The sequence below is a fragment of the Symphalangus syndactylus genome, chromosome 12 (assembly GCF_028878055.3).
Source record: "Symphalangus syndactylus isolate Jambi chromosome 12, NHGRI_mSymSyn1-v2.1_pri, whole genome shotgun sequence".
In the NCBI taxonomy this organism is placed as follows: Eukaryota; Metazoa; Chordata; class Mammalia; order Primates; family Hylobatidae; genus Symphalangus; species Symphalangus syndactylus.
In genome coordinates, this window is record NC_072441.2 from 67217375 (window position 1) to 67232183 (window position 14809).

General features: G+C 40.9%; 1 protein-coding gene across 1 annotated transcript; it reads right to left on the reverse strand.

The window, feature by feature from the left end:
• Nucleotides 1-283: 283 nt before the first annotated feature.
• On the reverse strand, nucleotides 284-14663 carry BCAS2 (BCAS2 pre-mRNA processing factor). The gene is made up of 7 exons (XM_063625840.1): nucleotides 14469-14663; nucleotides 14269-14361; nucleotides 9365-9435; nucleotides 8276-8437; nucleotides 3419-3469; nucleotides 2708-2788; nucleotides 284-966 (listed from the first exon to the last, which is right to left on the reverse strand). Exons 1-7 carry the CDS (start codon nucleotides 14559-14561, stop codon nucleotides 840-842), a joined length of 678 nt encoding a protein of 225 aa, XP_063481910.1. The 5' UTR covers nucleotides 14562-14663; the 3' UTR covers nucleotides 284-839.
• Between the last annotated feature and the right edge of the window lie 146 nt (nucleotides 14664-14809).

Here is a 14809-nt window from a genome sequence, read left to right on the forward strand (position 1 = left end):
ACTGGGATTACAGACGTGAGCCACCACACCTAGCAAGACTACCTTTTGATATGTTGCAAATATTTTTTCTGAATTGGGCAGGAATCTTTTACACAATTTAATTCCTTACAAGTAGAGAAGTAAGAACATTAACTTTGGAGCTGGACTATTGGGTTCAAAACCTGACTAACACTTTCTATAAAAAAGCTGACACTTTCAGCTATAAAACTCTGGCAAGTTATGTTATTTAACTGGTGTCTGTTACATGTCCACATATGAGAAAAACAGTAACCGCTTCCTGAGGTTTATGTGAGGACCAAATAATTTTTATTCACATACATCTAGTTCATCTACCTAAAGTGTTCAGCATATATTAAGCTTGATATAACTGTTACCTATGATGATGATGATAATGATGACTCTGTACAGTCACTGTATTTCTGAAGTCTTGTTTGGTGATCAAGAATACGTTTAGAACTATCTCTTTATTAGACAAAGTCATAAACCAAAAATTTCCAACTTCCTGTAAATGTTGAAAGCTTTAAATAAGGATCCTTGGATACAAAATATGGTCCACATGGCTGAAAACTAATTCTATGACACAATATTATTCTAAAGTCATACTTACTTTGAAAGCCTAAAGATTTTCTTTTATGGCTATAAAAATACCACCAAGCTAGACATTTTAATTCTGTTGAGATATACAAATAGAATTACCATAGCAGCCTACACGTTCTGTGATTTCTAAACACTTAAACGTCAATGGTTTTGGGAAGATGCTGTTGTCCTTCACAGTTCATTAAAAGTTCAGATGCCTTTTGTGAAAGCCCAACTTTTCTTCTACCTGCTAAATGGTCTTTTCAGAAGTCTTGCCGGATGTTTTCTTTGTTTGCCTCTCCATGTTGCTGCTTAATTTGATAGATTTCATTTTCTAGCTGAACAATAGTCCGTTCAATCTCATAATTCTTACTGACCAGGGATACCCAACTAGAACGGGGGGGAAAAAAGGAAAAAAATTACTCAATGTAAAACTTCTCTTAGAAGATTTTATTTTAAATGTATACACATGTTCACCCGGAGCTATAACACTAACCTTCGCTTTTTTTTTTTTTTTTTTTTTGAGACAGAGTCTCGCTCTTGTTGCCCAGGCTGAACAATGGCGCAACCTCGGCTCACTGCAACCTTTGCCTCCCGGGTTCAAGCGATTCTCCTGCCTCAGCCTCCCGAGAAGCTGGATTACAGGCACATGCCACCACAGCTGGCTACTTTTTTTGTATTTTTAGTAGAGATGGGGTTTCACCACGTTGGCCAGGCTGGTCTCAAACTCCTGACCTCAGGTGATCCACCCACCTCGGCCTCCTAATATGCTGGGATTACAGACATGAGCTACCATGCCTGGCCTAACCTTCGCTTTCAACTTTCCATTAAAAAAAATCAAGGCACAATTGTGGAAAAGTAGGTAAAGGGTACATGGAATCTCTCTGTATTCTTTTTTTTCAGAGACAGGGTCTTGCTCTGTGCCTAGGCTGGAATGCAGTGCTGTGATCACGCTCACTGTAGCCTGGAACTCCTGAGCTCAAGCAATCCTCCAACCTCAGCCTCCTGAGGAGCTAGGACTACAGATGCATGCCATCACGCCTGGCTCATTTAAAAGCATTTTTTTGTAGAGACAGGGTCTTGTTATGTTGCCCAGGCTGGTCTTGAACTCCTGGCTTCAAGCAATCCTCCTACCTTGGCCTACCAAGGCACTAGGATTACAATGCGAGTCACCATACCTGGCTCTTCTGTATTATTTCTTACAATTGAATGTGAATCTATAATTATCTCAAAATAAAAGTTCAATTAATAAAAAAGCAAATTAGAAACAGATGAGAGAACTTGCAAACCAGAAGAAATAGGAAAGAGTGATGAAGACAGTATTTAATTTAATCAACAAAAAGGAAAGAGGCAATAGTTTATTAAATTGAGGAAAAAACATGAAAGGGTACCAAAGAGACTGATAACACGTACATGGAGATGGTGGAACAAGGAGAATGACTTGAGTAATGAAGGGAGAAAGGGAATGGCAAAGCAAAAAAGAAGAGAGAGAAATGACACAAATATTCAAGATTATATTGTATAAAGGTATATGTGTGTATGTAAAAGAACATTTTTAAAAATGCATAAACCTGAGGTACAAAAAAATTATCAAGTATGAAATCTCCCTCCCTACAAAATTTTATAAAATAATTTTTTTCCTTTTTTTTTTTTTTTTTTAAAGACTAGGTCTTGCTCTGTTGCCCAGGCTGGAAGTGCAGTGGTGCGATTATGGCTCACTGCAGCTTCAACCTTCCAGGCTAAGCAATCCTCCTGCCTCAGCCTCCAGAGTAGCTGGGACTACAGACATGTGCCACCGTGCCTGGCTATTTTTTTTTTCAATTTAAAAGGTGAATATAGGTAGAATTCTATTCAAGGCCAAAAATACTAGACTAAAAACAGGGCATTCTAAGACCAAAATCCTTTAGCAATGGTTCAATTTAGCAAAGGATCCTTCACCAATGGTTCAATTCTCGTTTATAGTTCTCTTTAACACCTTATAAAGAGGCAGAGACAGGGAAGGGTGAATTCAGAAAACAGCATTTCTTTGATACCTGTGGCATCCCATTTGAATGCTATTTGAATCATATTATTGAATCGAGCTTAGACAGGGCTAAACAATTTAAAAGATGATGGAATTACAAATACTCACTTTGACTCCATTTCTCTCAATTTAGATCCAGCTGTGAGTTGCATGTTCTTTCTCTGCCAGTTTAAATCTTGAATATGTTTTCTGTAAAAAATTATTTATACAACCCAATTACATTTTAATGTAAGACCTAAATCAACAGAAAACTCTGTAACACAAGAGAATATCTTAATCCCATGAGAACAATATTATGTACAGTTACAGGCTAACTGTAGAAATTACCTTTCTTCTAATTATTTTTTGATTACAAGTTTCATAACACATGCTCATTGTGAGAAATCACACACACACACACACACACGAGCACACTCAGATTACAAGTCTCAAGTCCCTCCTCTCATGCATGTTTCCTTTTTCCTGATAACTCCTGTTGAGTTTTTGCTGGGTGTCCTTCCAGGCTTTCCTATATGTGTGTGTAGAAATTGGTTTTAAAAATCAGATTATATGTGTTATTCTGCAACTTTTTCCCCCTCTAAAAGTGCCTTTCTATGTTTGCAGACTTGCAAGCTGCAAGTGGCAGAGATGTTTTCAGACCTCAGGCCTATTTCTCCTCTACTTAGGTAGGGCAAACCCAGTGTCAGATGTTGAACAAAGAGAGTGGATCAATTGTTTACTTTCATCTGGCTGCAGTCTCATTGCTTTCTTTTTCCTCCTATTTTCTATTTATTAAAGGTTCACTTAAACTTCATTCTGTAATAGGAAAAAACAGTTTACCTTAACTTCTGAAGTTCTTTCTGTGCGTGTTCAATCATATGAACTAGATTTCTGAAGGAAAAGAAGAAAATCAGATTAAAATACATTAAAATAGTACCAATTAAAAGTGAACTTTTTCAAGTTTTTCTGCCAAAAATCGTATTTATTGAGCTCTGTGCCAAGAACTATGTTGGATACTCCGTAATCGAGGACTGTCACCCATGCTGGAATGCAGTGGTGTGATCATGGCTCACTGCAGCCTTCACCTCTCAAGATCAAGTAATCTTCCTGCCTCAGCCTCCCAAGGAGCTGCAATCCTCCCACCTTGGCCTCCCAAACTGCTGGGATTACCATGCCCTGCCTGATACTTGGAGTACTTAGGTTGCTTTTTTTTTTTTTGAGACAGTCTCGTTCTGTTGCCCAGGCTGGAGTAAAGTGGTGAGATCTCAGCTCACTGCAGCCTCTGCCTCCTGGTTAAAGTGATTCTCCTGCCTCAGCCTCCCAAGTAGCTGGGATTACAGGCATGCACTGCTATGCCTTGCTAATTTTTGTATTTTTTTTTAGTAGAGATGGGGTTTCACCATGTGGGCCAGGCTGGTCTCAAACTCCTGACCTCAAGTGATCCATCTGCCTCGGCCTCCCAAAGTGCTGAGATTACTGGCATGAGCCACTGTACCCGGCTTTTTTTTGTGGGGGTAGGGACAGAGTCTTGCTCTACTGTTGCTCAAGCTGGAGTGTAGTGGCGCAATCATGGCAGCCTCAACCTCCTGGGCTCAACCAATCCTCCCACTTCAGGCCTTCAAAGTAGCTCGGATTACAGGCATAAGCCACCATGCCCGGCTAATTTTCATTATTTTTTGGTAGAGACAGGGTTTCACCACGTTGTTCAGGCTGGTCTTGAACTCCTGGGCTCAAGCAATCTCCCCAACTCGGCCTCTCAAGTGTTGGAATTACATGTGTGAGCCACATGGCTTTTTGTCACTTCTTAAACTGTCATGACTTCTTGTCATAGAAAAGATGGAATATATCTGAGTACCCACTTATTTTATTTCTCAACCCCCTTTTATCTCTCTATTTCTGCATATACATTCATCTTGTCATTCTCTCCTCCTGTCTACTGCGAACTAGAGAGGTGAGAAAAAGAAAACTGTTGTAGAATGAGATATCAGTCCATATTTACATGTAACATATGCATAGCAAAATAAAAAATAGATACCAGTCCAGGTCAGCGGTAACTAGCACAGGGGAAAAGTTCAATAATACAGAGTACCATATGATTATTTTAGAGAATAAAACAGATTTTAATCTTTTTAAGTTTAAATAACAACTTTATTGAGATATAATTCCACATCATATCAATTTCCTCTTAAGGCAGTGGATCAGTCACCTACAGGGTCCATTTTAACCACATCTGGCCCTAATGTGTTCTTGCTCTAAATCTAATATTGTTTCCTGGCTTTTGTGACTCAAATTTTCTGCTGCTCACCTGAGTTATTCTCCTACCTCTACTGACTGGTTTCCTTGCATTAGCTGCAATTCTCTCAAGATTCAGACTTTAAACAGCTGTGCCTCTCTAGGCTTTCCCTCAGGTCATCCCCCTTTCCTTGACTTCGACAATCACTCCATGCTGAGGACTATCGATTTTAGTGCTCTGTTCCAGACTTCTGACCACCAACAGGGAGCTTTCTTTTGAACTGGCTCTCCCTGAAAGTTTAGTTTGTCTTCTCCCTTCTCCCACCCTTCCTCTTAAATATACTTTGATAAAATATAGTACATCTCTGGAGAAATGTCCACTGAATTTGGAGGAGACAAAATATGCTCAGGGGAATGTTAAGCACTATAGAGCACTTTGTGATTAAATGGAAAACAAGTGATGTGCACAATAATTCTGTGTACAGTTACTCAGAAGAGGGAGACAATACTAGAAGCAGAATTTCAATCAGGGAAGAAGACAAGTAAGCAAACTAGAGCTGAGCCCTAAACAAGCTGAATTTGGGTAGAACAGGTAAAGGCAAGGGCAAGTAAAGGCCCAGAGGCAGGATTTACGATAATCACCAGAGAAAGGACTAGTTTGGGTTGAGTTAAAAGTCTACAGTTGAGGTAGTAAGGAAAATGCCTTGAATACCATGTTAAAAAGTCTGGTCCAGCCGGGTGCTCACACCTGTAATCCCAGCACTTTGAGAGGCTGATGCTGGAGGATCACTTGAGGCCAGGAGCTCAAGACCAGCCTGGCCAACATGGTGAAACCCTGTCTCCACAAAAAATACAAAAATTAGCCAGGTGTGGTCGTGTGTGTCTATAATCCCACCTACTCTGGAGGCTGAGGCAGAAGAGTTGCTTGAACCCGGGAGGGTTGCAGTGAGCTGAGATTGTGGCACTGCAATCTAGCTTGGGCGACAGAGCAAGATTCTGTCCCGCCCCCCGCCTCCAAAAAAAAAAAAAAAAAACAAAAAAAAATTGGCCTCTACCTTGTAGGTAATAAGGAATTCTTAAAGGTTTTCAGGTAGGTTGACAGCAGCATTCTTTTCAATGTCATTTTTCCTCTGCATCTATGCTTTCCATTCCTGGAATGTTTTCCTTGTTTCCTTCTAAACATCCCAATTTCACCTTTCTTCAACACTCAACTTAATGCCCCATCTTTTTTTTTTTCTTTTTTTGAAACAGACTACAGGTGTGTACCACCATACCTGGCTTTTTTTTTTTTATTGTTTTCTATAGAGACAGGGTTTCACTACGTTGCCCAGGCTGGTCTCAAATTCTTGGCCTCAAGTGATCCTCCTGTCTCAGCCTCCCAAAGCACTAGGATTACAAGCGTGAACCACCACGCCTGGCAATGCCCCATCTCTTAATGCTTAGTTTACAGACCACAGCACACAATGTAGCACTTGCCCCCATATTGCCAAAAATGGACTATTGGTTACTTGGCATAAAACTTATTATCTCTTCCATTAGATAAAGCTTCTTGAGAAGAATCACATTTTTCCATTTTGTGAAACAGATTTATTGATGTCGCTTACATTTCTTAATCACCCTAATCCCATTTTTTCTTTTTTTTTTCCCCCTTGCAATATATAGATATATAAAAGAAAGTTAGTTGTTGGCTTTGTAGAGTTTCCCAAATTCTGGATTTGGGCCACTGTATCATTATGTGGCTACAAATATTTAATGCATAATTCTGAAGATTTGAGAAACAGTATTATCATTTCATGGTTTTGCTTTATTTTATATAGCTATGTTTCAGAAAAAATATACTCTAACAAAAGTTGTACATACTGTTATGAAGTTCAGTGGCCTTTTTCTCTTAAATTGTGAATAGACACTCAGGAAATTTTAGGGCACAAAGGGGCCATGCAGATAATCTAACCACTGAATTTTGTAAGCAAGGAATCTGAATTCTAGACAGACAATAAATACTAAAGCTAGAGCTAGTTACATGGAACAGAAACAGGAGGTCAGTGGCTTGTACTGACAACAAATACTTGCTCAAATTTATTTGTAATCCCAAAATTACTACTTGTAGTGTTTTGCAGTCATTCATGGACATGTGCACAGTGGTGAAAAATCTGGGCAGCTGAGCATGCACATTTTCAGCTGAGGATGAACAAGGAGGTGCTTTGCTTTCTTGTTTTAGCTCTCATACAGAAATAACCAGAGGATGAAGTTCAAGTTCCAAGTCTGGGATCTGTTAGTGGGGCAGTTTCAAGAAAGTTACTTTACATTTCTCAACTTTGTTTTCTCCTTTATAAAATAAAGAAAGAAGTCTACCAGGATGAGTTTATTTTAGGATTTAAGATTATAATCTATGTGAGAGATATGTATATGTGTGCACATGAATATATATATATTTCCCCTAGGAGAAATGGTACAGTATTTGCTAATTCAGTGTTCATAGGACTTAAGGAACATAACGCATGACTAATGAGAATCAACTGTTTAAGCAACACTTGATAACATTCTATCAAGTGATGCTCTGCAAATGGGACCTCAGAACTCGTTTTGTTATATTATACAATAAATGTGGTAGTTCGGTTTAGGTCCCGTTCGTACTCTTGAACTTTGAGGTGGGTTTCAAAATAGTGGCCTTTCATATGGGTTGTAGTTCTAGAACATAATCCCAAGACAAAGTCTAGCTATATTATTTTTATCACACTTCCCTTACCTATAATTTGTGGGGTTTTGTTTGTTTTTTTGAGACGGAGTCTCACTTTGTCACTGTGGCTGGAGTGCAGTGGCACAATCTCAGCTCACTGCAACCTCTGCCTCCCGGGTTCAAGCAATTCTCCTGCCCCAGTCTCCTGAGTAGCTGTGACTACAGAAGTGCCACCATGGCCGGCTAATTTTTTTTTTTTTTTTTTTTAGTAGAGATGCGATTTTACCATGGTGGCCAGGCTGGTTTCAAACTCCTGACCTCAGGTGATCCACCCTCCTCGGCCTCCTGAAGTGCTGGGATTACAGGTGTAAACCACCGCGCCCGGCTTTTTTCTTTTTTTCTGAGATAGAGTCTCATTCTGTCGCCTAGGCTGGAGTGCAGTGGCAAAATCTTGGCTCACTACAACCTCTGCCTCCCAGGCTGAAGCAATTGTCATGTCTCAGCCACCAGAGTAGCTGGGATTACAGGCACACGTTACCGTGCCCAGTTAATTTTTTGTATTTTATTTTTTGTAGAAACGGGGTTTCACCATGTTAGCCAGGCTGGTCTCGAACCCCCGACCTCAAGCAATCCACCCACCTCTGCCTCCCAAAGGGCTGGGATTACTGGCGTGAGCCACTGCACCCAGCACTTCCCATACTTTTAAAACGTACTAAAACTTTGGGTGAGATGGAAAGAAAAGAGAAAAAAAAAAAAAAAAACAGAAGATGAAAAAAAAAGGTTCTTACTCATTGTATACTTTCCAGGCATTACATCCATGCTGTGACATTAGCTCCAGATTCTCAATTCTAACTGCTTGATGCTCTAACTGGGCCATAGAATTGTTTACACATTCTTGCCATGCAGTAATGTCATTTTTTTGACCAGAGGAGGGGGCTGGAAGCTCATATCTGAAATTAAACAACAAAATAAAATAAAACCATCTATACTGCCAAGCCTTTACATCTCTTCTCAATAGAATGTCCCATGAGTCTCCATATAGTATAAAAACTACAGAAGACTGAGGATGTAAACCTTGCAATAGTAAGAAACCAATATATGCTAACAATCAATTTACAAATATGATTTAGCACCATTATGTTCACTTCGATGTGAACTGGTTAAATAAGCAACATTACATTCACATAAAAGATTGTTACATTAGCTATTAAATATTACTGAAGAATATTTAATAATATTAAGATGTCAGTAATATATTAAGGGGAAAACGCAGTAGACAAAAAAGTTTGCTACCATTTTTGTAAAATACTCACACCCACCCATCCACTAACATACCCATGCCCTGGTAGAGAAAAAAATGAGAAGCGATATGACTCCTTCTATTCTCTCTTCATACCACCCAGTCAGTCCTTCAACACTGCCTCCCTCTCTCTCTCTCTCTCTCTACATATATATATAGTTTTTTTTCAAGACTGGGTCTCCCTTTGTCCCCAACGCTGGAGTGCAGTGGCACAATCTCGGGCTTGCTGCAACCTCCATCTCCTGGGGGGTGTCAAGCGATCCACCTTCCTCAGCTTTCCAAGTAGTTGGGTCCACAGGTGTGTGCCACCACACCCAGGTATGTTTATTATTATTATTATTATTATTAATTATTTTTGGTAGAGATGGGGTTTTGCCATGTTGCCCAGGCTGGTCTCAAACTCCTGAATTCAAGCAATCCACCGGCCTCGGCCTCCCAAAGTGCTGGAATTACAAGTGTGAGCCACCACACCCGGCCAACACTGCCAATATTAGCCAGCAAATACATTCTTCACAAATCTCAGCTCATTACTGAGTTACTACAAATTAAATTTTAATTTCCATTTTAATATTCTTACCGTTTCATACTGAGCAATTCAATTGGTTGTCGAGCAGCCAGTCTTTCAAATTCATTTCTCATTATGTCAGTCTGATGTGTAAATCAGAAAAAAGATTTCTAAGATCATGTTGACAATTGAAATTAACAATCACCAAAGAATAGATTTAAGCTACAGTACCCATTATAATGAATTGTTTACCTTTCCCTAATTCTTCTCTGAGTTAAATGCTCTCTAGAATCTGAAGAACACACACACACACACACACACACACACACACACACTCACTCACTTCACATTCAGCTAAGGCAGGAAAAGTGGCATGTATTAAGGAGCCCACAGGGAAAAGGATTAATCCTAAACCAGTGGTTCTCAATTCCAGAAGTATATCAGAATCAGTTCGACAGTGCTATGGTTTGAATGTTTGTCCCGTCTGAAATTCATACAGAAACTTAATCCCCAATGTAATAGTATTAAGAGGTGGGGTCTTTAAGAGGTGATTGGGTTATAAAGGCTCAATCCATTCATGGATTAATGAGTTATCACCGGAGTGGGTATGTTATAAAAGCCAGTTTGTCTTTCTCTTGTGTGCCCCTACCTTGCCATGTAATGCCCTGTGCTGCTTCAGGACTGTACACCAAGTCCACACCAGCAAGAAGGCCCTCACCAGATGCAGCCTGTGAACCTTACACTTGCCAGCCTCCAGAAATCCAAGAAGTTTTTTTTTTTTTTTTTGTGAGACGAAGTCTCGCTCTTGTCCCCCAGGCTGAAGCGCAATGGGGCGATCTTGGCTTATCTCTGCCTCCCGGGTTCAAGCGATTCTCTTGCCTCAGCCTCCCGAGTAGCTGGGATTACAGGCGCCTGCCACCACGCCTGGCTAATTTTTGTAATTTTAGTACAGACAGGGTTTCACCATGTTGGCCAGGCTGGTCTTGAACTCCTGACCCCAGGTGATCTGCCTGCGTCAGCCTCCCAAGGTGTCTTTTCTTTATATTCACTATCTTCTCTAGCAATTTTACTGTTTGCAAGTAAATGTAGTATAGCTATTCCTCTTTAGGGCCAACATCTTATCCCATTTCCATTCTGCACATTTCCTACCCCGAGGAAAGAACTGCCTAAAATATTTGTTTGTAGTAATACTTTGGTTATTCCATAAATTTTAATTTTCTGAGGGCTTCGACTATCTTAACAATTAGACTAAATAAGTATCAAAGGCTTTAAAGAAGCCTGCATTAATGTTTAAAAGTTTTGTATTAGGCTGGGCGAGGTGGCTCACGCCTGTAATCCCAGCACTTTGGGAGGCGAGGCGGGTGGATCACAAAGTCAAGAGATCAAGACCATCCTGGCCAACATGGTGAAACCTCATCTCTACTAAAAATACAAAAATTAGCCGGGCGTGATGGCACGCGCCTGTAATCCCAGCTACTCGGAGGCTGAGGCAGGAGAATCGCTTGAACCTGGGAGGCGGAGGTTGCCGTGAGCCGAGATCGCACCACTGCACTCCAGCCTGGCAACAGAGTGAGACTCCATCTCCAAAAAAAAAAAAAAAAAAAAAAGTTCGTATTAAGCATTTCTTTCTGGAGAAAGTATTTTGCAGCGGCTACTGCTAAATTACAATCTTAAAAAAATGTAGTTCTCTAGTTTCCTGCAAAAAAAAAACAAAAAAAAACAAAACAGGGCATTCTAGCTAGAAAATTCTGCAGTGACAGACAAGGAGTAACAGCCAATTAAACAAGAGGCAGTATAAAAATGCAGTATAAGTAGTCTTGAGCCACGTAGCATAGGAGGAACCCTTAACTAACTCACATGCTCAATAAGTGATAAATCTGGAATTTTAGCTCAACTCTCTCCAAAGACTAAGCCAGTGTTCATGGAGCGGTGGGGGCAATCCCTGCTCATGGAGTAGTCTCATCTCAGCTTTGAGAGGCCTTCCTCAACCACCCAACCTAGAGTCGCCCAGTCACTTTATCACTATCATTCTCTGTGCAGCATTTATCAACAATTTTTCTGATCTATTTATTGTCTGTCTCAACACTCTAGATTGTAAGGTTCATGAGTATGGACCCTGCCGATACTGTTCTCCAATACCCAGCATGGAACAGACCTTCGTAAATAGTTGTTAAATGAATTAATGAAAGAGTAATTTCAGAGGCAGTTTGAAGAACGGTTAAGGTCTCAGTCAATTAGCCTCTCTAAGCTGCAGTTTTCCCAGCTAAAAAATGGTGATAGCAAACATAGTTATACAGTTTATAGAGCTGTTTTGTGCACCAAGTAAGACGGTGAGCCCAGTATATATTACCAACTATTACTAAGAAAGGATGCCAGGTGTGGTGACTCACACCTGTAATCCCAGCACTTTGGGAGGCCGAGGCAGATGATTCACTTGAGGTCAGGAGTTCGAGACCAGCCTGGCCACAATGGTGAAACCACGTCTCTGCTAAAAATACAAAAATTAGTTGGGCATGGTAGTGCATGCCTGTAATCCCAGCTACTTGGGAGGCTGAGGCAGGAGAATGGCTTGAACCCAGGAAGCAGAGGTTGCAGTGAGCCGAGGAGTTGCACTCCAGCCTGGGCAACAGAGCAAGACTCTGTCTCAAAAAGAGAAAGGATTAAATAATCAGTAAACTAATTACAGGAGAATCACTTGAACCTGGGAGTTTACTAATTAAATAATCAGTAAACTAATTACAAAGGTATTTAAGAGAGAAGGAAAAAAACTGGCAAAAGTATTTTAAAAAGTCTGTGATTGAATGCAGTTATTTGAAACCTTCAAGGCCGGGCGCGGTGGCTCAAGCCTGTAATCCCAGTACTTTGGGAGGCCGAGGCGGGCGGATCACGAGGTCAGGAGATCGAGACCATCCTGGCTAACACAGTGAAACCCCATCTCTACTAAAAATACAAAAAATTAGCCAGACGTGTTGGCGGGCGCCTGTAGTCCCAGCTACTCAGGAGGCTGAGGCAGGAGAACGGCATGAACCCGGGAGGCGGAGCTTGCAGTGAGCCGAGATCGCGCCACTGCACTCCCGCCTGGGAGACAGAGCAAGACTCCGTCTCAAAAAAAAAAAAAAAAAAAAAAGAAACCTTCAGAAATCAGTCCAATAAGGAAGCATTACTGTACTTAGTTCTTAATGTGGTTAACATCTACACCTAGGTAACAATATTTAGAAAAAGCATAGGAAAACACGTTCATAGGAACATATGTCTTCTACTTAAAACTCAGCCAAGGCTTGCATGGTGGCTTACACCTGTATCCCAACACTTTGGGAGGCTGAGGTGGGTGGATCACTTGAGGCCAGGAGTTCAAGACCAGCCTGGCCAACATGGTGAAAACCCATCTCTACTGAAAATACAAAAATCAGCCAGGCATGGTGGCAGGCACCTGCAATCCCAGCTACTCGGGAGGCTGAGGCAGGAGAATCACTTGAGCTCGAAAGGTGGAGGTTGCAGTGAGCAGAGATGGCACCACTGCACTCCAGCCTGGGTGACGTAATAAGATTCCGTCTCAAACAAAAACAACAACAAACTTAACTAACAATTTTTTCATGTTACTTTAATGTAAATAATATCTTTTTTTTTTTCCCTTTGAGACAGGGTCTCACTCTGTCGCCAGGCTGGAGTGCAATGGCATTATCATGGCTCACTGTAGCAGCCTTGAACTCCCAGGCTCAAATGATCCCCCCACCTCAGCCTCCTGAGTAGCTGGGACTATAGGTGTATGCCATCATGCCTGGCTAACTTTTTAATTTTCCTTTTGTAGAGAAAGGGTCTCACTATGTTGCCCAGGCTGGTCTCAAGTGATCCTCACACCTCAGCCTCCTAAAATGCTGGGATTACAGGTGTGAGCCACCACACCCAGCTAAATACAGCCTTTTAATAATACAATCCTTTCATAAATAAACGATTAGGTGTAATGGGGAAAAAACCTCCAAGCTGTACATATTGAAATACTTGAATCCAATAATTTAGAAATGATATCTTACATTTCATTTAGCTAATTAGACCCTAACTAGAATCCTGGGTGTACTTCAAGGTTATACATTTAAAATAGTATCATACTCACTGTGTGGAGTAGAACAGCATCTGACTCCTTAGGCAAGCACGGACACTCCCTTTTCTAATCCTCTTGTCCTTATACATACCTCCACTATAGGTCCTTTACATATTATTACACATTTACACATACTATCGTAAACTTTTTGTTTTATATATTTAGCTCCTCACTGTATTGTATTTTTTTGTATTCAGAAACCCTATCTTTTTTGGAGAGGATGCTTGTCTTAAATAAAGAAAAATTAAAAGAAAACAAAATATATTTTAAAAAACCCCATGTATCTCTATGATCTCAGAATCTAGAATGGCACCTGGCACTTGTAAAGTATTCATATCAGTGAAAATTCTTGCCTACATTAATCAGAAATGTGTTAATAAAAACATCGGATAGATTATAGAAAAAAGGAGCAGGCTGAGACAAAAGTAGTATACACTTGGATATGGTTTGTCCTTTCAGTCATATCACATACATTTGGTAAATAACTAGACTTTAATATGTCACTCTCCAGTGGTTCTAAAGAGCTTAGGTAATTAGGCTTATACATATTAAAAAACCCTAGATCACTTGCTGTAGAGTGAATCTTGACAGGAGAGGGTCCTTTTGAGAATTTACGCATGGATCCTATCTCAAAGAATTGTAGCCACAAATTTTTGCATTAAGTGAGTTGTGGAGCCCCAGAAAATCTTCCTATGGATCTTAGAATAAGAACCTCGGAGAAGACTTATCTATCTAGTTGTTTCCAATAGACTGACACCTATACAATAGGTAAGTAGTAGCTATGCAGGCAATGGTTAAAACTGGAATTTAAAGCTCTCAATCCAAAATAAAGGTTCACAGGAATCCTCGTTCACACCTGGGCCCAAGACATACTTACTTCAAAGGCAGAATAATCCGGGGCTGTCAGGTAGCTCAGGTAGTTCTTAGTAGGTCGGTATCTGCGAGTTTCCTCCTCCACCAGCGCTGCAGCCTAAGAAAGAGAATCGGAACCTGGGTAGAAGCGGCAAATTGTAACATGTTTCTTTCGGTACCGAGCCAGCTAGCAGTGAGTCAGCTACAAAGACACCCCGCACTCACCGCTTCCCGCACACCAGGGGCTTCATAACCTTGATCAAAATACGGCAGCGCATCCACCACAACCTCTCCAGCCACCAAACCTGTGCCCGCCATTCTGAGGACCTCAGGTTTGCCTGCGTCTTCTGCGTCTGCGTAAACTCAGTTATATTTAATTACGCCGGCGCCTGACGCTGATGTAATCACGTTCCCTGCGTATTGACGTTAGTGCACGCTTAGTTGCTAATTTTGAAGGCGGGTCCTCCCGGTATCTAGAAATTGCCGGGCTGGTTTGTTTTGGGCGGACGTGACGTCACGTCTTGGCTTCTCTGCGTCAGCGAAAGGCCTCAATTTCCTGTCCTCTG